General features: G+C 34.1%; 1 protein-coding gene across 1 annotated transcript in view; it reads right to left on the reverse strand.

The window, feature by feature from the left end:
• Nucleotides 1-24,032, reverse strand: part of Rtkn2 (rhotekin 2) — a 78,495-nt gene that overhangs the window by 25,421 nt on the left and 29,042 nt on the right. Inside the window, exons 6-7 of the mRNA XM_013156990.3 lie at nucleotides 23,471-23,668; nucleotides 12,737-12,831 (exon numbers count right to left, since the gene is read on the reverse strand). Coding sequence (XP_013012444.2) covers nucleotides 12,737-12,831; nucleotides 23,471-23,668 — 293 coding nt within the window. The remainder of the gene's footprint in view (nucleotides 1-12,736; nucleotides 12,832-23,470; nucleotides 23,669-24,032) is intronic.

Below are 24,032 nucleotides of genomic sequence, written 5' to 3' on the forward strand. Positions count from 1 at the left end.
ATTTTGAATGCACTTCCTAAAGAAACAAAATATAAATGATCAGATCCCCAGAACAGACCCTAACATTTGTGCAGCCAATAACATATCTGAACATAAACACCCCAAGTGACAATGTGTTTCTCTGGTAAAATAAGTTCAGATTTCATGACAAGCAAAAGAAAGTAAGCCCTTCCACCTGCAGTCCTTTAGATATTGGACGCAGAATTCCTTGGTCCACAGCCCTGCAACCACGTTACTTCTAATCTAGGTTTCTTTATAGGTTGGGACCCACTGTGCAATAAAATAACAGCTTCTCTATACTTCTAATAAAAAGTATGGCATCTTCATTACTCATGTCATATATCTGAATGTCAATTTTTCATTTAAAATTTTCTATATTAAGAGGTGGGTTGCTATGATGACCAAAAAAAGATAATGTATACATGATATTCACTATGTGCCTCACACATAACAGATGCTTCTAATTTCGTATTCAGCACTGTCTCGCTCCCCAAACCACACCCTTTCCATTTTTCAGTCTTACCTCCCAGTCTTTGAACAACACGTTAATGAAATACTTCCTCTTTTTCTAACCAAGGGAGGTATAAGGACAAGATGAAATGAAATAAGAAATGAAAGAACAGTTTGGCTTTTCATTATTTAAAGACTTTATCTCATTTATTTATAGTTTCAAATGGAGAACAAAAAAAAGTTGACAAAGATGATAACAAAAACCACAGGATGGAGAAAGAAACCAGAGAACAGTTCTGATATGTACAAGGCAATCTTCATGATGTAGTTATATTATCTGATAAACATTATAAAATTTTTTTGACAAATACAAACCTTAAGACACTATTTGGGCTGTCCTTCAAGCAACACTAAGAAAATTGAGTTACAATTTTAAAAACCTTTGTATCACCTCTAAATTTTAAAGCGAATAAAACAAAACAGAACAGAGCAAAGCAAAACAGTGCAAATAACACAGGATTTCAGAACAAGACAGCAGGAAATTAACAGTGGCTACCATAATGTCTCTTGTTTTCTTCCAAATAGCTGTTCGTACCTTCACACACAATAAGTTAATACAAATCAAAATAGTATAAAAGCAATCAAAACAAAATAATGAGAGCCTTAAGGGCTTTCCAGACCAGACACTAGGAAATCAATAATGGCTACCATAATGCCTCTTGTTTTCTTCAAAATAACTGTCCATATCTTCATATATATTGAGATCAAATAATTAAAAACAGACTAAAACCAATCAAAACCAAGAGTAAAAGCATTACTGGACTTCAAAACAAAATGACAGGAAATCATCAATGGCTACTATGATGTCTCATTTTTTCAGGATAGTTGCTCATACTATCACATATAATAAAAATCAATTCTTGTAAACCCTTTAGGTGAAGTTCTAGGCTTATATATGTCTAAACATGTATATCTATCCTTTCTGTATTAGAGGGAAAAACAAAACAACAAATAAATAACTGTAACTAAAAGCCCAATACAGTAACAATGTAGACTTTCAAAACAAGGTGGTAGAAACATAACGAATTTTGTTGTTTTGCATTAACCTTCAAAAGTCTTACTCAAATTACCAGATACAATTATGAAAAATTGATCTAATCCTACAGATGTTAACTGTTTGGTTCCAAGAACTAATAGAATTAGTAGTACAATCATCTTACTAGACTTAAGTGTATATATACAAATTTATATCTTATTTCTTTTCTCTTCCTTCTTTTCTCCTTTTCCATGCCTGAGTTACTTTTTCCTCTTTGAGAAGCTCCTTACCCTTTCACAATATTTACTGAAGATTTTGTATCTTACTCTCAGTTTTTTACACTAGGGAAAAAATATAGTATTTACACATTTGAGTTTGATTTACTTCACTTACCAGTGTGGTCTCAAGTAGCTTCCATTTACCAACAAAAGCTTCAATGTGGTCTTTATAGCTAAGTAATATTCCACTGTATAAAAATACCACATCTTTTTTATCAATTCCTCAGATGATGGGCATTGGATTGTTTCCAAGATTTAGTTATTACAAACTGTGCTGTTATAAACATGGGTGCACTTATATCATTGTGGCACGATGTTTTCAGTTCTTCTGGAAATATGCCCAGAAGTGGAATAGCTGGGTCAAATGGTACCTCCAATCCCAGCTTTTTGAGGAACTTCCACACTGATTTCCACAGTGGCTGCACCATTCCACACTTCTACCAACAATGCAAAAGTATTCCTTTTTCCCCACAGCCTCTCCAGCATTTGTTATTGGTAGTTTTCTTGATCCTGGCTCTTCTTTCTGGAGTGAGGTGGAATCTCAGTGTTGTTTTAATTTGCATTTTTCTAATGACCAATGATGTGGAACATTTTTTCAATATATTTATTTGCCATTTGTATTTCTTCATCTGAGAGGTGTGTATTCATCTCAGATGCCCATTTCTGGATTGGGGTTTTGAATTTCAGAGGCTTGATTTTTTTAAGTTCTTTATCTGAGGGACAGTTGACTAAGATATTTTCCCAATTTGTGAGTTTTCTTTTCACTCTGTTGGAGATCTAACATGCAAACATTTTAATAAGACAAGACCCCCGTTGTTGATTCTGGGAAGTATTTCCTGTAGTTTGATTTTCATGAATTCTTTCAACATCTATGTCTTCAAGATTTCTGCCTGTCTTCCAGTATTTTAATGTTTCTGTTTTAATATTTAGGTCTTTGACCTATTTTGATTTTATTTTAGTGCATGGTGATAGGAATGGTCTAGTTTTAGTTTTTGGCATAAGAAAAGCCAGTCTGTCCAGCACCATTTAGGAAAGAACCTACCTTTCTCCCAGTAAATGTGTTTGGTCCCTCTGTCAAAGATAAGATGGCTGAGTTTGTTGGGAGTTGTGGTTGTGTCTTCTAATCTATTTCATTGATCTTCAGTTCTGTTTTTATTCCCGTACCATGCTGATTATATCACAGTAGCTTTGTAGTATAACTTCAAGAAGGGATTGTGATGTCTCCTACCTTGCCTTTGTTGCCCAGAATTGCCTTTGCTATTTCTAGGCCTCTTCTGATTCCAGATGAATTTTAGGAATGATTTTGCTAGATCTGATGCTAATGGTATTTTTATCGGAATTGCATTACATCTATACAACCAATTTTGGGAAAATGGCTATTTTCACGTTTGTTTTTCCTGTCCATGAACAAGGAATGCATATTGATTTTCTGAGATCCTCTTTGACTTGTTTTTTCAAAGTACTTCAATTTTCACTGAATATATCTTTACTTCCTTTGTTAGATTGATTCCTTAGTATTTTGTTCTTTTGGATGCTATTGTGAAGGGTGTGGTTCCTCTTATTTCTCTCTCAATATGTTTATTGTTTGTGTACAGGAATTCTATTGATTTTTGAGTGTTGATTTTGTATCCAGCTACATTTCTAAATTTAGTTATTATATCCAGAAGTCTTTCAATGGAGTTTTGGGGATCTTCTATGTAGAGTATCATGTCACCTGCAAATGATGATAGTTTAACCTCTTTTTTTCCTACTTTATTCTTTTTATTGCTCTCTCTTGTTTAGTTGCTCTAATATTTCCAGCACTGTATTAAATAGGAGTGGTGATAGTGGACAGCCTTGTTTTGTTTCTGATTTTAGAGTGAAAGCTTTCAGTTTCTGACCATTTAATATGATGCTGGCTGTTGTTTTGTTATAGCTGTCTTTTATCAGCTTGGGGTAGAGACTATCTATTCTGATTTTCTGTAGGGTTCTTATCATGAAACATATTGGACTTCATCAAAAGCTCTTCTTACATCTATTTAAATGGTGATTATTACCTTTGGCTCTATTGGTGCGATGTATTATGCTTATTGCTTTGCGTATGTTGAACCATCCCTGAATTCTTGGTTGTGGTATATAATCTTGATAACTTGTTGCATTCTGTTTGCCAGTATTTTATTCAGGATTTTTGCATTTACGGTCATTAGGGAGATTGGCCTGTAGTTCTCTTTTTTGTTTGGGTCTTTCTCTGGTTTTGGTATTAGGGTAATACTTGCTTCCAGGTATGAGTTAGGAAGAACTGCTTCCCTTTAAATTCCATTGATGATTTGAGGAGTATTAGCATTAAGTCTTCCTTGAACTTCTTACAAAATTCAGCTGTGAATCCATCAGGACCTGGGCTTTTCTTTGTTGGTAAGGTTCTAATTACATTTTCAATTTCATTAACTTAAATTGGGTTATTCAGCAGTTTTACATCTTCTTGATTCAGCTTTGATAATTTGTATGTTTCAAGCAATCTGTCATTTCTTCTGTGTTATCAAACCTATGGTAGTAAAGGTTTTTGAAGTATTTATGATCTTCTGTATTTCCAAAGGGTCTGTAGTGATTTCACCCTTTTCATTCCTTATTACATGAATTTAAGTTTTTTCTTTCCTTTTTAAAATAAGGTTGGCTAAAGGCTTATCACTTTTATTTATTCTTTAAGATAACCAACCCTTTGATTCACTAGTTCTTTGTATTGTTTTCTTAGTCTCTATTGCTTTGATTTCTACTCTGATCCTTGTAATTTCCTCCTTTCTTTTGTATGTGTGCTGCCAAATGAGCACTCCTTTCTGTTGGCTTTGGGCTTGACTTGCTCTTCTTTTTTTAGATGTCTAAGGTGTAACATCAGGTTGTTTATTTATGTTCATTCTGTTTTCCTGATGTGGGAGCTCATCACAATAAATTTCCCGCTAAGGACTTCTTTCATGCATCTCACAGGCTCTAGCAATTTGTATTTATATTTTTGTTTACTTGTAGATATTAATTTCTTCTGGACCCACTGATTGTTCAGGAATGTATTATTTAATTTCCATGTGTTTCACAGTTTTACAGTTTCTTCGACATTAATTTCCAGTTTGATAGCACTATGATCAGATAATATGCATAGAATAACTTCAATTCTTTTGCATTTACTTAAGCATATTCTATGGGCTGTTTATGGTCTATTTTAGAGAATGTCCCATGTGAAGCTGAGAAGAATGTATATTCTAATGATGTTGGGTGGAACACTCCATAAGCTTCTACCTAAATTCATTTGTTCACAAGTTTGATTCAATTCTGATATTTCTGTGCTGACTTTCTGTCTAGTTGGCCTGTTTCTTTATGTCAAAGGGGTGTTAAGATCTCCAGTTATAGTTGTGTTATTGCTTATTTTTCATTTCTATTAATGTTTGTTTTACACAGCTGGGTTCTCCCATATTTGGTGCATATATATTTTGAATTGTTATCTTTTCCTCTTGAAGTTTTCCTTTAACTATTATGTAGTGACCTTCTTTATCTTTTCTGATCATTCTTGGTTTGAAGTTCAGAGTCTCTGCAAACAGTACAGCTACCCTGCTTTTTGTTGTTGTTGTTCCTGTTGCATGAAGTATTGTTTTCCATCCTTTGACTTTCAGTCTATGAACTTCCTTTTGAGGTAGATGCTTTTGTTGTATACAACATATGGCTGGATGCTGTTTCTGGATCCATTCTGCCAGTCTGTGTTTTTTAATTGGTGAATTGAGGTCATTTACATTAATGGTTATAATTGATATATATTAATATATATAATGTTGACATGTTATCTTTCTGTTGTTGGTTCTTTACATTTCTCCTCTCTTCAACTGTCTGCTCTGCTTAGCAGCTTTTTTCTGTTGGTATTCTTGGAATCACAGTTATTTTCATGTCTCCCTAGAATAATCTTTCAGTATTCTTTGCAAGGTTGATTTGCTGGTCATGAAGTTCTTCAGCTATTCTTTGTCATGGAAGAATCTTATCTTTCCATCAATTTTAAAGGACAGTTTTGCAGGGTATAGCAATCTGGGTTGGAAGTCATTTTCTTTTAGGATTTGAAATTCTTCACTCCATGCTCTTCTTGACTTCATTGTTTGTGTTGAGAAGTCTGCTGTGATTCTGATAGGCTTTCCTTTATAGGTAATCTGACTCTTTTCTCTAACAACTCTTAATATTCTGATCTTGTGTTGAATTTCTGCAATGTTGATTTTATATGCCTGGGTATAGATTTATTTTGGCTATGGCTAACTGGAGTTCTATATTGTTCACTTATCTGTATATGTTTCCTTTCTCATGTTTAGGAAATTTTCTGCTATCACATCTATAAAAAGTCTTTTGATATCATTTGTGTTGACACTTCTTTTTCACTTATACCTATGAATCTATTTTTTTTTTTTTTGTCTTTTTCGTTTTTTATCGGTACCAGGGATCAAACTCACGAATGCCTGCTTGCAAAGCAGGTGCTTATGCTGCTGAGCTAAATCTCCAGCCCCTATACCTATGAATCTTATATATTGTTTTTGTTTGCATCATCTTGCAGCTGTTGAACTGTTATTTCCAGATTCCTTGTTATTTTTTTATCAGTACCAGGGATCGAACTCATGACTGCCTGCTTGTAAAGCAGGTTCTTACGCGGCTGAGCTAAATCCCCAGCTCTGATTCCTTGTTATTTTTATAAGATCTTCCCTTTGTCGTTCACTCATTACAATCTTGTTTTCTAGGTCTGAAAGTTTATCTTTACATTCATTTAGGCAGTTTTGCCAACTTTTGATGGAATTTTTGATTTCTTGGATATCTCCTTGAATCTGTTTCATGCATTCTATTGCTTTCTTATTTGCTTTCTTATATTGTTCATGCAAGGCTTGCATCATTTTACAGTGCTCTTCAATTTTTTAAGCTATATGTTCTTTAGATATGTTCAGCATTTCTTTTATTATGTTTATAATTTCTTTTTTTACCTGGGAGATTTCTGATCTGAATTCCTTTACAGCTTCATGGAGTTGCTTCTTTACTTCAGTTGCTATCATTTCAGAAGTTTCAGGTATATGAATTTCCAGATTCCTTATTATTTTAAAACAGTTGAGTGGGGGATATTAGGCTGTCCTTACTGGGTTCCTGGTGGCACTAAAAGACTCCCCAGCTAGAAGGATGTACACTGGGTGGACTGTCAGCACACCTCATGTGGCTCACGAAAGCTCCCTGGCTGCTTGAGGTCACTTGGCAGGGCTCTATCAGGTTCTTAGTGAGATACTAAGGCTGAACGGTATGTAGATTACACTGAGCAGGCCTTCAGCTCATGCCACATGACACACCAATGCTCCCCAGCTTCTTGGGCGTCTCTGAAGGGGCCCGGCCATGTTCGGAGCAACATACTAAGGTTACACGACTAGGTGGAGTTCACTGTGGAGGACTTCAGCTCATGCTGCTCAACACGTGACAGCTCCCAGCTACCTTGGTGTTGCTGGGTGGCCCAGCCAGCACCTGAATGATGACCCACAAGTCTCGGACTGTTTGAGAACACTGGGCAGGGTTGTACCAGGTTCCAAGCAAAGTCCCCCGGCTGCAAGCTTGGTAGGAATCGCTGTTTCAGCTCACATGTGACAGCCCCCAGCTACCTGAAAGTCAATGGGTGGGACCCATCCAGGACTGAGTGACAACCCTGGGCTGTTTCAGGATGCGGGGTGGGGCCCTGCCAGGTCAGAGCAAAGTCCTACTGCTACACAGCTAGGTAGGGATGACTGTGGCAGGCTTCACATCTCTTAATTTTATAGTACTTGGTAATTTACCGTATTTGGGCCTAAGTTTATTTAGGAAAACCTACCATACAAATATATAAATTTACATTTAATGAATAAATTAGGTCACATTTTTCTATATAAAATCTTATTTTAATACTAAGTTGTTTCCATAGTGTAGTGATTATTACATTTGCCTCACACATTTAATACTAAGTTTTCTTCATTTCAAAATGTAATCAATTTATGAGTTTAATTTATATATACTTTCAAGAATATAACTATTACATTAAAATAGGTCAATAGCCTAGTGTTTCTTAACATTTGTTCTGTGGAATCTGCATGTTCCAAAGTCAACAGGCTTTTTGAGTTTTATTGTTTTCAGTACAGTTCTTTTCAGTCTTTCATACACACTAACTGTTTCTCTGGACAGTTTCACTATATAGTTTCCTATTTACTTGGCCACCAATACTTTCTTGAAGAATCTAGTCTATCTTATAGTATACTGATGACAACCGAGGTTATGTCTTCCAAAACCAATACTTTATGAATATTATTCCTACTTTCAGTGACCTGATTGAAAGAACAGGGTCTGTTATCAGTTCCACTATCTTTACATATCACAGTACCTGGTCTTTGGGTACCTTTACAGTGACTGTCCCTATAATAGAGCTTGGCAGGAGAAACACAGCCTTCCTTGACTGTGTTTGCAGCTGACCTCAGCCGCTCACTGACTATATGACCTAGCATCCTTCCCGCCTCTAAAATGTACTTTACCATTTATAAAATGCAAATGATAATAAAATGAAAACCTTACAAAGTCACAGAGCAGCTAGCAGGGAGAACTAGAATATGAATCCGTGACTGGTTGCTTCACAGTACGTTTTCTTACTTATCACTTCATTATAGTGCCTCCATATATTTACATCTTGCGGTATAACAGAATAAATGAAAATTGCTTTATAAGTGTTTAAGGCAATTTCTGACACAGTATAAGCACTTGGCATATAGTAGTATATCCAGAGAAATGACCCAAATAAGGTAATGAAAAAGTCTTGTTAGGTAAAATTGATAATGCAAACTGTTATAGACTTTAGGTTCTGCATAATGGAAGGTTAGAGCATTCAGATCAATCTTCCCACTGCAAACTACTAAAACTGCCAAATAAAATAAGTTATAATTTTTGTTTATTAGACTATAAGGAGTTACCAAGACAAACTGAAAGACAAAAGAGAACCAGAAAGTAAAGTGAGCACAGAAATTGTATTTTTAATCAGTATATTTACCAATCAAAGAAAATTTGATTTTAAGACTTAATGATCTCACAGAATCAGCAGCAGAAATCAAATTCCAGGTTTGCACAGTGTAAGCAGCTTAACTGGAGATTCTCCTTATAATGTGCTCCTACCCCCAAAGAATAATCAGCAACTAGTGGTTGAACTAGAATTAAACCAAACTAGAATTAAACCAGATTCCTACTGCCTGAGGGTTCATAGCAGCCAGAGAAACTCAGGCTGGATCACTGGATAGAGTGGGAATAGATCAACAGACCCTTCAGGTGCACTTTCGAAACACCAATCTGGTTCTACTTGTAAATTTCAATTATATTGACAAGCACACAAAGGTAACCAGATATATAAGAAGGAAACGTGATCTCATGTGCCAGAACTAGTCAAAAAAAAAAAAAAAGACTAGAAAAATTTTAATGTTGAAATTATTAGAAACTTACAATGAAACCATTACACCACTTAAATAAAATATGAAACATTAATGTACAGATGGTACAGAAAATAACATAGCAGACATAAAAGTCAAATAGAAACAAAAACTCTGGTGGATGGATTTAGCAGCAGATCAGATAAAGCTGTAGAAAGAATAAGCAAAATGGAAAAAGACAAGTCATAAAAACATCCAGAGAAATACCAAAAAAGACAAAGAGATGGAAGTAGTTCATAAAGTGTGGGCCTTTCCAAAGTGACTGAGCCTAGCATTTGCAATTGGTTCATTGTCTAGCACTGGGATTGGCGGTATGAGTGCTGCACTACCCAGAGGCAGGTAACCAGCATACAATACAAGGGAAGGAATGAGGTGTGTTCTCCCCTTTTGCCCTTTTCCCTCTTGTTGCTTTGCAGCTGTGATGAACTGTTGGCCCTCAGTTATGCGACCCTGACTTAGAACCAGCCGAGTATGGACTGAAACCTCCAAAAAACGATATGATAAATAAATGTTTCCTTCTTTCATTTTGAGTGTCAGGTATTTTGTCTCAGCAGCAAGAGAAAAATAACCAAGACAGAAGCATAGAGGATAGTGAGGAAAAGGGGAAAAAAAGGAACTAGAGACAAGAGAATGGAGGAAGGGCTCTCAGAATAGATGTGAGATTTTTGTCCAAACTGATAAAACATTATCAATTACCAATTTAAAGAACTTCAACTAGTCTCAAGCACATGAATAAACAAATATTACACTTCATTATATCACAATGAAACTTCAGAAAATCAAAGGCAAACAGAAAAATAAAAGATTACTTTCACAGAGGTGACCCACTGACAAAAGATTCTGAACAACCACTAAGAAAATATTGGAACTATATATTTAATACTTGTTACAGTTTGTGTCTGGATGTTCCACAAAGCCTCATGTGGTTATGGGGAATGGACTTTTTCAGAGGGGGCTGAATCTAGAGTTTGTGATTGATTCATGGTCCAATGCTGGAATTAAGAGTGCTATACTTGCCCTAGGGCGGGTAGCCTACATATACTATAAGTGAATGAAAGAGGTGTGTCTCTCCCTCTCTTATTGCTTTTGCTGTCTTTGGCTGCCATGAACAGTTGCCCTTCTGGTATGTGCCACCCTTCCTTGTAGTCAGCCGATTATGGACTTAAACCTCTACAGTGAGCCAAATAAACCTTTCCTCCTTTAACTTTTGGTGTTAGGTATTTTATCTCAGCCACAAGAAAAGTAAGACAATACTCAAAAGTAAAATTCCTCTACACTGTAAAAAATAGAGCAAAATAAAACCATTTTCAGGTTAAAAAAGTATCAAAGATGTTTGATACTAAAAGATCTTATTCAAAGTATAATCTAATGATATTTGAAGAAGGAAAATGATGTTAAATGCAAGGTAGAAGAAACTAGTATACAGAAACATGTAGGTAAACTTAAATATTAAATGTATGTTATTATCTAAATAAATATTAAATGTACAAATTACTATGTAGAAGTAAGTAGTATTATACACCAAGTAACTATAGATTAGAGAAGTAGAGTTTAACAGTTCTACAGTCTTCCTGCTGTCTAAAAAAAGGAAAATTAAAGAGTTGAGGGGAATTTTAACAGTTTAGTATGATGAATGCAATGAATTATTAGAGACAATTTCAAAAAATGCTAAAAAGAATGGATAACTTTTGGACAGGAAAAAAGTGACATGATAAAAGTAATGAATCCTTAAAAAGAAAAAAAACAATTCCATAAAAAAGATAACCACAGTATATAGGTAAACATGACAACTATAACACAAGTAATCATGGTAGATATAAACAAGACCCTATAGACATATGATCTTGCATACAGATGGACTAAAAGCTCCAGTAAAAATGCCATAATCTTCAAATTCTACAAAAATTAAAAGCCAGTCTAACGTTGTTTGAAGAAGTAGATCTATAATACAAAAAAGATGGTTTGAGTTAAAGAACAGACAAAAACATATGATTTAAAAACTGTGTACATAAGCCAGGTAGGGTGGCACACACCTGCAATTCCAGCAATTGGGAGACTGAGGCAGGAGGATTGCTGCCAAGTACAAGGTCAGCCTGGGCTACATAATGAGTTCAAGGCTATTCTGAGCTATATTGGGAGACAATGCTTTAAAAAAATTTGTATCAATAACAAAGACTCATATAGTGAAAACAGATGTAAAAAGAGTAGAAAACTTTATAATTATAGCAGATATTATCACGCCTCTTGCAGTAATACAGAAGAGACAGTGCTACAGATACTGCAGAAATTCAATAGATACAAAGATACAATGAACTTATAAACCTTCAAATTAAGGCTTACAGACTTCAAAATTACATAAAGTAGAAACATATCTATGAAAATTTAAATTAATGAATCTGACTCCAAAAATAGGAAAGCTGAACAATCCTGCAACTATCAAAATAACTGAATCAGTATAAGAGAAATAGTGATATAATCATACAACGAAATGCTATAAGCAATAAAATACATAGTGAATGATGAACAAAAATCAGATCACTAGGGAGGTATACTATGATTCCATGTACATAAAGTTCAAGCCAAACTAAATTGTATTATTTAGAGGACGCACAAGAGGCAAAAACCATAAAGAAAAGTAAATACCATAAAAGCTGGCAAATAATTAAAGGAAAGTGGCATTGGCAATGTTCCATTTCTTGACAGGGAGGTTGTTATGCAGACATTCACCTCATAACTGTTAAGCTGTATAATTATATTTTATAAATTTTCCTCTATTTTTAATGTGATTTTTTATTATGAACTTTAAAAACGTTGTAAAATCACTAATTCTACTAGCACTTAGTTACCAATCTTTACAACAGAAATCGTAAGACAGTACATTTACTACACATTTTTATGTATTTCTCTTTAGAAAATAAGTAAGAATGTATCCTTTAAATCATATTTCTAAACTGCTTTATCAACATTACTTTTCTCATCACTGATAAACTAATATGGCAAAGTCTTCATGTGAAGTTTTACAAGCCTCAATAACTCAATCTCCTTTCCCACTCTGTTATACATTCTTTTGGGAAAACTGCACTTATGATAATTCAGGGAGAAAAAGAGTTAAAATAAATTTAGTCCTACCTTCTCTTATATACTTTGCCTCCTCTCAACAGAAGGATTGGCTTTCTAGATTTCACATTTAAAAATGATATCGCTCTTTAATTTCTAGGTAGAAGAGTGAAGTCAATTTCAAGTCAAAGATGGACTCAAAAATACCCAAAACCTCTCTATCTCAGTAAGTTAGCTTTGTAAACAAATCTCAGCACAGAGAAAGGAAAAGACTTTCCTTTTTTGAAGATAAAGGATAAATATATTTCAAGGAACCCAGAGAATCACTCAGGTCTACATTATCTAAGCCAATATCTACTTAAAGGGAACATACTGAAATCAGAAAATTACTGTTATGACCACATATATATTGATATAATGTATGTCATCAGTAAAATATATAATGTACTTACCATTTCCGTTAATATACAGATTATGAGTCTTGAAGCTATCCTCAGCACTTTCCAAGGTTAGGGTAGTACGAGCTAGCAAGTGATACTTTACACCACTAATAGTAAGAAAGAAGACATGTTTTAAGTATTTTTGTATGTTCGCTATTACATAAAATATTTAATGTTCAAAAATCAAATAAACAACCTGGTTAAAAAATGGGCAAAAGACTTGAACAGACATTTCTCCAAAATGTAAAAAGCCAACAAAAACATGTTCTACATTACTAGTCATTTGAAATGCAAATCAAAGCACAATAAGATACCACTTCATGTCATCAGGATGGCTTTAATAAAAAGAAAAAACCTAACACGCTAAACAGGCAAACAACAAAAAACAGCAAATAGGAATGTGGAGAAACTGAAGCCTCTGTACATTTCCAGTAGAAATGTAAACCTGAGTTGCTATGAAGAATAGTATGGTGGCTCTTCAAAAAATTCAAATTATAGTATGTTCTGTCCTATATACTCCAAAGAACTGAAAGTAGGGACTAGAATAAATGTGTACCTCATGTACACAGCAGTGTGTTCCCAATAACCAAAACGTAGAAAAACTTAAATATCCACCCAGAGATGAACAAAAAGCTTCAAATTTATACATATGATATATGTATGCTAACACATATTTCTTTCTCATTATTAGTGGTGCAAAGTATCATTTGCCAAGGAAGCAAGGAAGGTGTCTCTGAGGAGCACGCTTCAAAAACCTAAATATTCTGGTGATAAATTCACACCCTCACACTTTGTAGTGATAAAAATGTATTTCTGCTCAGTACCAATTGTATTTTTTGTGCTAGCGATCTTAATTTTATTCCATAAGTTCCATGGTTTTATTATTTTCTAAAACAGTAAAATTTCAAAGTATCAAAGGGAATGTTAAAGATAGATACACAAAAACTTTGGAGACGAGACTGATGGGAATTTTGTTGTTGTTTTTGTTTCTTTTCTGGGGGTTTTGTTTTGTTTTTCAAGACAAGGTCACATTTTGCAGTGCAAGCTGGCCTTAAACTCACTATGTAGACCAGGCTTACCTCAAATTCATGGTGATCCTCCTGTCTCAGCGTCCTGAGTGCTAGGATCACAGGTATGCATGACACATGGTTGGGAATTTTTCTTAATTATGCCAGAAATACGTTTCATGAACCTTTTTTGCTTCTTGTTAATGTTTTATTCTTTATTCACATTAATGGGGATTGAGTCCAGGACCCTGTACATACTAGGCAAGCATTCTATCATTGGGCTACATCTTCAGCCCTTTTTAATAGTTTTATTTTGAGACAGGGTCTTGCTAGTTAAGTTGTCCTGATTAGTCTTGAATTTGTAATACTTCTGCCTCAGCTTGCTGGGTAGGATTACAGGCATATATTGATATGTTTAGCCTAATAAAATCTTTATAACAAAAATATGCATGCATTTAGTAAGCACACAATGTGTGCATGCACTTTTTCAATAAACAAAGGTGTATCCCATAGAACGTACTCCGCTGGAGAATGTCTCTTCATTTTTGGTGTACAATCATTACACACCAGGGATATTTCTCAACAAACAATGTTTTACATCATGTTTATATAAGGAAAGTTATATGTCTGTCTCTAAATCTCAACCTGACATTTTAAACAAAACAGTGCATATGTAAAATTCAAGTTACATTTTCAACAACTGATATAAAGTCATACATAAATATTATAGACGTTTGGAAAAATTCACTAAGTATAAGCAAATCACCACTCTCACTAGATGTAAGAGAGGGGCTAGCCCCATACTTAAGAGTGGGTTATTTTCTATTTTTAGTAACTTACCCAGAACAAGTTTCTACAGAGCCTTTCATTAATTACTTTTCATTTTTGGCTAGTATGTATACAATCAGTTCCCCCAAATTTGAGGAATTATTATTTCTATGTATTTTTTAGTAGTACATGTTTGCTATACATAATTGTTACATTAGTTTTGGGAAACTGGCACATAAAGTTGAAGAACTATTAAAGGAAACTGGAGAAAGACTCAAAATAATTAGGAACAATAATTACAATGGAAGAGCTATTATTACTGTATCTCAAATTGCCAATTAGTAATATTAGTTGTACAGTATCAAGGTGCAGCATGCTAAGCATTACCCAACATGTTAAGAAAAATAATGAGTGTTTTAAGTTGGTAGAAATATAACTTTTCCCCATATAAGACAATGGAAAATAGTTCCCTACTAGCTGAATGCAAAGTGCATTGTTTTTCAGGAAAAAGATTATTGACAATAAGTAGAACTGCCTGCATTTGCAAAGTGCTTTAAGGCACCTAGACTACAACAATAAGCAAAATAGGGGTCAGGGGCTCTTTTCAAAGTGAGAAAAAGAAAACAGTATACCAGGTCAACGAGGCTATGTTTAACATGGTAACTTGATTAAGGATAGGAGAAGTATTATTTCAGATGGGTAAAGGTAAGGAAGTCCTATACATAAAAGCAGAAAACTAAAAGAAAGAAATAAGCCATGAGAAGAACAGAAGGAAGAATATTTCAGGCAAAGGATAGTAAACAAAAGCTAAGGTGAGCACACCCCAGGTACATCTGACAAACAAAGATGCCATAGTGGCTGGAATACTATGGAAAAGGAAGGGTCATGTGAGAAGTCCAAAAGGCAATCAAGAGATAAGACACTATACAATGTAATCTCCTATGGCCTTTGATGAGGTTTGATGAATAAAACACTGGATTTTATTCTGAGTAAGACGTGAAGCAAACTGCAGGTTTTGAGCAGAGGTATGTGCTATGATCTGATTTGTATTATAATTAAATGATCCCTCTGGCTGCATTCACAGGAATGTGAAAAGGAGAACCAACTGGGAAGCTACTACGATTGATCAGAGCTGATACAGGCCTAGACAAGGTGGGTGGTAAGAAGCGGTAGGTTTCTTGGTACATTCTCAAAGTTGACTCATTGTGAATATTAAACATGAAAAAAAAATGAAAGTTGAGGATATCTTTAAGCCTTTTGTGCTAAACAACTAGAAAAATGCAACTTCACATTGACAGACTGAGAAAGGAATACAGGGAAAGGATTTAGTTTTAGGTAAGTAAATTTGGTACTTTTAATAGTAAGGTGCTACTGAGTTGGCAGTTGGGCATATGAACCTGAAGAAAGGAGAGAAGTAGATACTGGAGGTATAAATTAGGGTATACAGATGAAATTTAATGAAAGAAAATTAAGTGAAGACCACTTGTCAAGAATTCTGCCTTTAAGATTTAAGTTGAAGAGCAATGAGTAAAGGCGATGCACCAAGTATCTCCACCACTGAAGTAGAAGAAACAAAGTGGTATCCTAGCAGACAAGTAAAAAAGCTGTTTCATAAGAGTGATCAACTATGTTAATCCGAAAGGTTAAAAAAAAGAATGCCAATAACCATCAGATGTGATAAAATGTACATTCCTGTTGACCTTCACAAGAGTAATTTCTGTAGGATGGGACCGAGGTAACACAAGGAAAGTCAACTGAAATGGTCCAAAAAATAATAGATTGACAGCACACAGAGATAGGAATATAAGACATTATTTTCTCTCAGGAAACACTATGTTATTTCAACAGTTCTTTATATGTTTGTGGGACAATGCAATAGAAGAAATGATGACGCAGAAGAGAGGAGGAACTGTCCAGAATCCTACCTCTGAGTAATTAAAAAGAGTGGGACTAAAAAAAATAAAAATAATAAAAATAAAAAAATAAATAAAAAAATAAAAAGAGTGGGACTTGGCGCACAAGAAGACGGGACCCAAATGAAAAGATAGTTATCAAGGAAAAAAATAGCAAACACATATGGAGGATCCAGTAGACTAGTAGGTTAAAGTTCTCTTCTGATTACTTCAAAAGTACCAGTGTTATGGCTTATGTTCAGATATGCACCCCCTCCAGCCTCATGCAATCATGGACTCCACCAAATCTAGCATTTGTGATTGGTTTCCTGTCTAGCACTCGGATTGGTGGTATGAGTGCTACACCTGCCCAGGAGTGGAGTCAGCATACAGTGTAAGAGTGGGAAGAAGGTGAGCCCTTTCTCTTTTTTTGGGCAGGTTAATGCTTTGCTGCAGAGGAGGCCATGAGCCACTGCCCCTCAGCCATATCATTTTGCTTTGGAGGCAACTGAGTATAGAGTAAAACCTCCAACCTGTAAGAAATAAACCTTCCCTTCTCTAACTTTGGGCGTCAAGTATTTTGTCTCAACAATGAGAGAGAAAAGTAACCAAGACAATCAGTAATACAAAGTCATTAGCTGTGTATGAGGTCTGTAGGGAAGGGTTATCAGAGGTTACAAAGAAGAAACATGTGAAAGATCTTAAAAAGAGGTAAAGTGGAAGGCTATGGAAACTAACTAAATTGCTCAGTCATTAGTGAGGTCTCCCTTTATGGTTAGTGACTTTGCATCTCAAGTGAAACAAGAGAAGATGACTATTTTACTCATGAGTGCATGTGTAAAAGGTGCTTTAAAAGGAAGACTGAACAAAAGGAAAGATGTGCTATGAAAGAATAAAATGGTACATCATGAAATCTAAGCTAAACTAGAACAGGAGTACCAAAGGAAGAACTAAGAAACATGGGAGGTGGTAAAGAGCCTAGGATATTTATTATAAAGACTTTGGAATTTATGCAGCAATTATTCACAACAAGACTGAATAAACAATCACAGGGTAAATGGATGAGAGGTCAACATCAGTAGAGGCAAGAAGGTCATTAAACGAAAAGGTCACCATAGTAGATAGGTTGTTTGTATACATGTAATGTCTAGCAAGAAAAATATTTGAAATGGGAGAGAAAAAAAGAGACTGAATAAAGAGAAACTTTGGTTTTGTTTTTAGACGTGACACTGTAATTTATTCTCCTTGACCACCAAAACCATTTGAGTAGTCTTCATTTTAGGAAGAGTCATTTCAATATACATGGAATATAAAATGTTGTTATTAGAGTACAGGAAAAAAAACTTATAAATTCTGCATTTGCACCATGAACATTAGAAAGGCAGCATCAGAGTAAGTTAAAACTATGTAATGATCACATTACATGTCTAAATTGTCTCTCGTCTTAAGAGATGATTTTTGCTAACACAACTACCTTAAGGTAAACATTCATACATTAGCCATTTCCCATACATTATACATCTGAAAATAATGCAAAACAGTTATTGGTGACCTTGTCTGAAGCATGTTAAGTAAGCATATAACTAAGTAATACTCCAAAGACTCTGAAATAATTTCTCAGAAAAACTGAATGAACAGTGTAATTAGGAATATCTAAATATATTTCAGAACTAAGTTGGGCATGGTAGCACACTCCTGCAATCCCAGCACTTGGGAGGCTGAGGCAGGTGGATCATTGCAAGTCTGTGGCAGTCTGGGCTACAAAATGAGCCCAAGGCCAGCCCAAATGGCATAGTAAGACCCTGTCTCAAAAAGACAATAAATAAATAAATACATACATACATACATACTTGGAAGGAAAATATTAGCTCAAAATTATAAAAGTATTTAGAGTACTTAAACTATGAATAAGGGCTTTTCTCGCCTAGATTCTATTTCTTAAATCATCATTTTTCTAATTGGTAGTAGTATGAAAACCACAATTATAAGAATCAATTATATGCAAAAGTATTATGATGCTACAACTATATATGGCCAGTTTAATGAACTTTGACAAGCAATATCTTTTTTTATGTTCAAAACAACTCCTTCAGGGAGGCAGGGCAGGTATTCTGGTCCATATATTCTGATGAAGAAAATGAAGTTCAGAGAATGTAACTGACTTGCCAGAAGCTAACAACAGGATCCCACTATGGCATACTATCCTTAAGCCTTATAAAGAAAGTTTTAAGTTAAGGTACTTTTTCAATTAAAACAAATACAGCGTAACCATATTTTCAAAATACTGCAAGAATTTTAAGTACAGAAACCATGACTTAGAAATGTAATGTACTATATAAATATACATGATGAAGCTGCTAAAAAATCATTTCAATTAACCAAATTCATTATATGCAGAAGTTGAGTAATTCCTTCATTATATTTAAAAGTTGCTTACCATTCCTACCCACTAAATCTTTAACAACATTTTTCCTAAATAATCCATTTTTTCCAGATAAATGTTAGGACACTTATTTTATAACTTTCATCTAATTTAGAATGTAGTATATAGCTTGTTTTTAAAAATTTAATAAATCATTTTGTCAAGTTAAAAAAGAAACCACACTCAATTTAGCCAGTTTTCCCAAAATCATTTTTAAAAGACATGTCAATACAGTTAAGACTGTATATGATACCAAATAGGTATTAAGGAGCATAACATAATTAAATCAACTACTAGAGGCACTGAGAAAATTTCATTAAAGGAATCTCAGTAAGCTAAATTCCATAATAAAATGAATAAATAATCACATTAGGAAGCACACTAAAAGTTACCAAAAATGTTCACTGTCTTCTTACAGATCCAACAATACTTTATGATATTTCAAGTTACTTCATTTTTAAACCATTACTAATCCCAGTATCACTGTTACCAAAACCAACAATGACCTCATTTTTAAAACATTTTTGTCAGGATAACATTTTCTTTCTAAAACATTACAGTCATTCTCTTCAGCCAACCCTAATGTTGAGTTTCCAAAAGTTTAATCAGCTACATTTTTTTCTATCAAATAGAACAATTGTTAAAACATTTTGCTGCCTGGGGGAACAGTATAAAAACAGTATAAAAAATAGCTACTTAAATGATAGCCTGAAAAAATTATACACTTTGTCAGGAAAAACAGCTATATTTGGTTATATGTCATCTTCCGTTACTAAGGAAGATATAAATTTTTATGTACGTCCTTTTGGTTGAAGACTAAAATATGTAGCAGAAGTCTTTAATATTGAATCAGATCACTATTAAAGAAATAGAATTAACTTATGTACTCTGATTACTAATATAATTCTCAAAGTCCTATCATTGTGCTGAAGTAAGTAGTTAAAGTATCAGGTAAAGTGGTCCTGAACTTTGACTGCAACCCAGTATACTCTATATGGAAACTATAAAGACCAGCAGAAAGCTGGTGTTGGGAGAACATGATCTGGTGAGATGATACAAAAGGTATCGTATCTATTGCCCAACTTTAATGGTGCAAAACATGCAAATGGCATGCAAGCTTCAAAGGAAATCTAAAAAAAAACCAAAAATCTGGATTTGAATTTGGGGATTCAAAGTAGAATGATGAATTTAAATAGAGGAATGAAAACCTCAAGAAAAATATGCCATCCCTACTGAAAAGAATTTAGTATATGGGGGCTGGAGGTTTAGCTCAGCGGCATAAGCGCCTGCCTTGGAAGCAGGCAGTCGTGAGTTCGATCCCCGGTACCGATAAAAAGGAAAAAGACAAAAAAAAAAAAAAAAAAAAAAGAATTTAGTATACAATAAATATATGATACTCTAAAAATACATATCTAGTCCTAAGGTGAAATACAGGCTCTTACATAATTTAGATTATTTTCTCCCATGAAATTGTAAGTGTGGTTTTAAATGATAAAACTATTACCATTTATAACCCTATGCCACATTTCTAAATGGTAGTTCTTCAGCACAGGATCAAGAAATGGTTTAGAAGAAGCACTGGTCTGAGAACAGTAGAAATTTTAACAATAATAGTAAAAACTACATTTATTAAATGCTTACTTTACCAAATCCATAAATTATCTTATTGAACTTCAAAAGAGCCTATGGAGTTAGGTATTATTGTACTACCATCATTATTTTCATTTTACAAAGAAAAAAACTCCAGCAAAAATTAATTTGCCTGGGTCACACAAGTAATAAATGACAGAATAAAAATTAAGTATTCACTGCAGTCGACCAAGTTTTAAACTGTTTGACAATTCCGTTCATTGTCTTTATATGCTTCAGTGAAGATGAAACTCTAGGAATGTCTCTAAGGCGCTTTCTACAAAAAAAGGTGGTATCCAAGCATCTTTACATTTAATTTGACAAAAACTGAGGCCTAGGAGAAATGCCCTGTGTCCAAGTTACATAGCGTTGGATATGAAGCAATACTGGTCTTGCTATTTCTTAAAGGAGAAATTCTGCTCTTTAAAATATGTTGAAGGGGGCTGGGGATTTAGCTCAGCGGCATAAGCGCCTGCCTTGCAAGCAGGCAGTCGTGAGTTCAATCCCTGGTACCGATAAAAACAAAAAAAAAACAAACAAACAAAAAAAAAATGATAAAATATGTTGAAGGTATTCAACTACGAAATTGTTTCTAAGGTCTTGCTCAGTTTTAAAACCTGTTTCAACCTAGAAAAATTTATCTAATCATCAAAAAGAAACAGGTCTACTATCTTGTGACTTAAGTAAAGTATATTTCTACAAATCCTTTATAGAATCTTAATGTAAAATAATTTTTAAGACAGTCATAGATCGATCTCAAGGAAGTAAACTATAGGTTCTCTGCCCCGAACCTTTAAATGACTTTTTTTTTTTATTGGTACCGGGGATCAAACTCACAACCATGCACTTGCAAGGCACACACTTATGCTGCTGAGCTAAATCCCCAGCCCCTAAATGACATTTTCATTGGAAAGACTTAAATTTTTTACGACTGACTTCAGACTGCGGACTAAAACCTATCGTGGATCACAAAATCAATTTAATGATTCACAAATACCATCTTTTTAAAAACTGAAAATTAGAATGCAAAAATCCTAATAATTATAGTAGAAAGCAGCTGTGCATTCAATCACGCTATCAAATGTATTTCTTCATATGAGCCTCAATCAAAACAGGAGAAAAGCCACTATGCTCAAATGTCAATATACATTTCACATTTAATACATCTGACATAAAAGAAGTTATTTAATTAGTTTGGTGGTTGATGTCACAAAAGCTACAACTAAAATACTTCATTTTCTGTATTACAGTAAAATCACTGACATATTGAAGAGCCAAGTGTACCATACATGTAATGAAATTCTAGGCATGCAAACTGATAAGTGGCTTCCCAAGAAAACATTAAATACAAAACTGTAAAGAAGCAAACATAATGTTTAAAAATATCTGAAAAAAATCAGGGTTCTTGGAAAAATGGTGTTTCAAAGTCTGGGCAGAAAAATACAAGATTAAGGGGAATAGCTTATTTTGTGCCAGAGAGCAAAGAAATAATCAAAGATTGGGTATACCCAAAGGATATGGTAGTCATCTTAAAAGTTTTCCTAGTCAGAAAATGCACAATTTGGACATGAAAAAGAACAATAACTATAACAGAATGAGACACAAACATATAAAAATTTAAGAGTTCAAATAAAACAACACTGTTCATCTCCATAATGGCTAGGATAGCTTCATTTTATTCATAAATGTGATAACTATAAGAATCTAAAGTGATGTATACCTGTAGTCCCAGCACTTTGGAAGGCTAAGACAGGAGGACTGCACTGCAAGTTATAGCCTGGCCTGGGCAACTTAGCAACCCAGTGAAATCTTGTTTTTTTTAAAAAAAGTTGGGGAGGGGAAACTACATCTTTGCATCTTAGGGCAAAGGCTCTATGGTCAACCCCCAATACTGGATTAAAAAAAAAAAACAAACTGAAAAACTGTTTTCCTCCATTATTTCCACCAATTATATTGCAGTGGCATCCAGTGAGTTTCTGAAGAAAGATTCTTCACATGAATGCCAGTTTAAAATGAAAATGGAAGCGGGGTGTGGTAACACATGCCTATAACCCAGCACTCCAGAGGCTGAGGTAGGGGAATTGTTTTGAGTTCAAGGTTAGCCTGGGCTACAAAGTGAGTTCAGGGCCAGCCTGAACAGCATAGTGAAATCCTGTCTCAAAAAAAAAAAAAAAAAAAAAAAAAAACCAAAAAAAACAAACTTAAAAAAAATGAGAATGTAGCAAAAATAACCACTAAAAGCATTACATAAAAGACTAGTAAGTAGGGAACTTTATTATGGATGCATAAAGATGGCAACACTAGAACTCAAAAATAGGACAAGGCCTCCTAAAGGGAGACAGTTAGAAAAGTATATATAAGAATGAGTATTACTACCCTGGAAAAGTCTCAATCTAATCATCCCTTGAATTTAAGAAATACAGGTATCAAAAAATGCTAAAAAAAAAAAAGAAAGAAAGAAAAAAATACTACAAAAATATAATCAGATTCTAAATATATGCAAAAGATTAAGAAGAACTTTGAATACTTACTTAAATGCTAACACTATCGACCTTCCTTTGATTCTAATTTGAACAAATAAATCAAAAAGGGGCTTTCAGGACTGGTGCAATTTGCTATATGCTAGATATCAGATTATATTAACAACTTATTTTTTATTGGTAGGTGTGATAATGTTTTATTAAAAAGTGATCAAAATTTGAAACTATGAAATTAAACATGGCACATGAATAGAAATCTAACCAGTAAACTGATACAGAGCAAATACTTAGACATACATATTTCTAAGTAAAACATTTTATCTATATGACAGATACTGGAATTCCAAACTACTAAACACAATGTCACCTGATTTTCTACCTTCAAAGAAACATATTAAGGATACCTCAGCTGAGTAAATGTCAGAGAATTATTTCTACTCCAGGATGTTTTTTCCACTAAAATGTAAACATATACTCCACACACCCACACTTTGAAATATCACAAATGTATAATGATGTTACCATAAATATTATATTAGAAAACTTACGAAATAGAAGAACTGAAGAACAAGTCTGATTCATGATTCTCGTCTTGCAGCACCGAGTTTATTTTCTTGCCTGTAGCTTTACTTATAGATGTCTTCAATTTCTTAGCTAGTTTTTTTGGTGTGTTGGTTATGGAAGATTCTTCTACACAGCAACTATACACTTCCACTTTTATTTTAAAGTCTGGTCTCGCTTCATTACTAAAAACCAGGTATTTATAAGGACAAAGTTTAACTAAATAGTAAATAAAACTGCAAAACCATTTGATAGTTTCATAACATTCAAAATCAGCTATTAAACTATGATAAAATTGTGTTTATTTAGTACCTAAATGGCCTGAGAGACACTACAGAAACAACTTTCAGACCTATCAACTTCTAAACTAACGTAACTTTATCTAACAATGTATGCAGCCATATGATTTAAAGAAATAGACTGAAGTAATTTTTTTTGATCAGCACTATTTTTCCTTTAGCAGTTCAACACTGCTGTTTTGAAGGTCTTTACATTACATGTATAATTTGCTGATATGACTGCTCCAAAACAAAATCTGAACCTCCAGTA

This window comes from Cavia porcellus, unplaced genomic scaffold (assembly GCF_034190915.1).
Source record: "Cavia porcellus strain 051 isolate PalLab524CR breed Dunkin Hartley unplaced genomic scaffold, mCavPor4.1 scaffold_28, whole genome shotgun sequence".
NCBI lineage: Eukaryota > Metazoa > Chordata > Mammalia > Rodentia > Caviidae > Cavia > Cavia porcellus.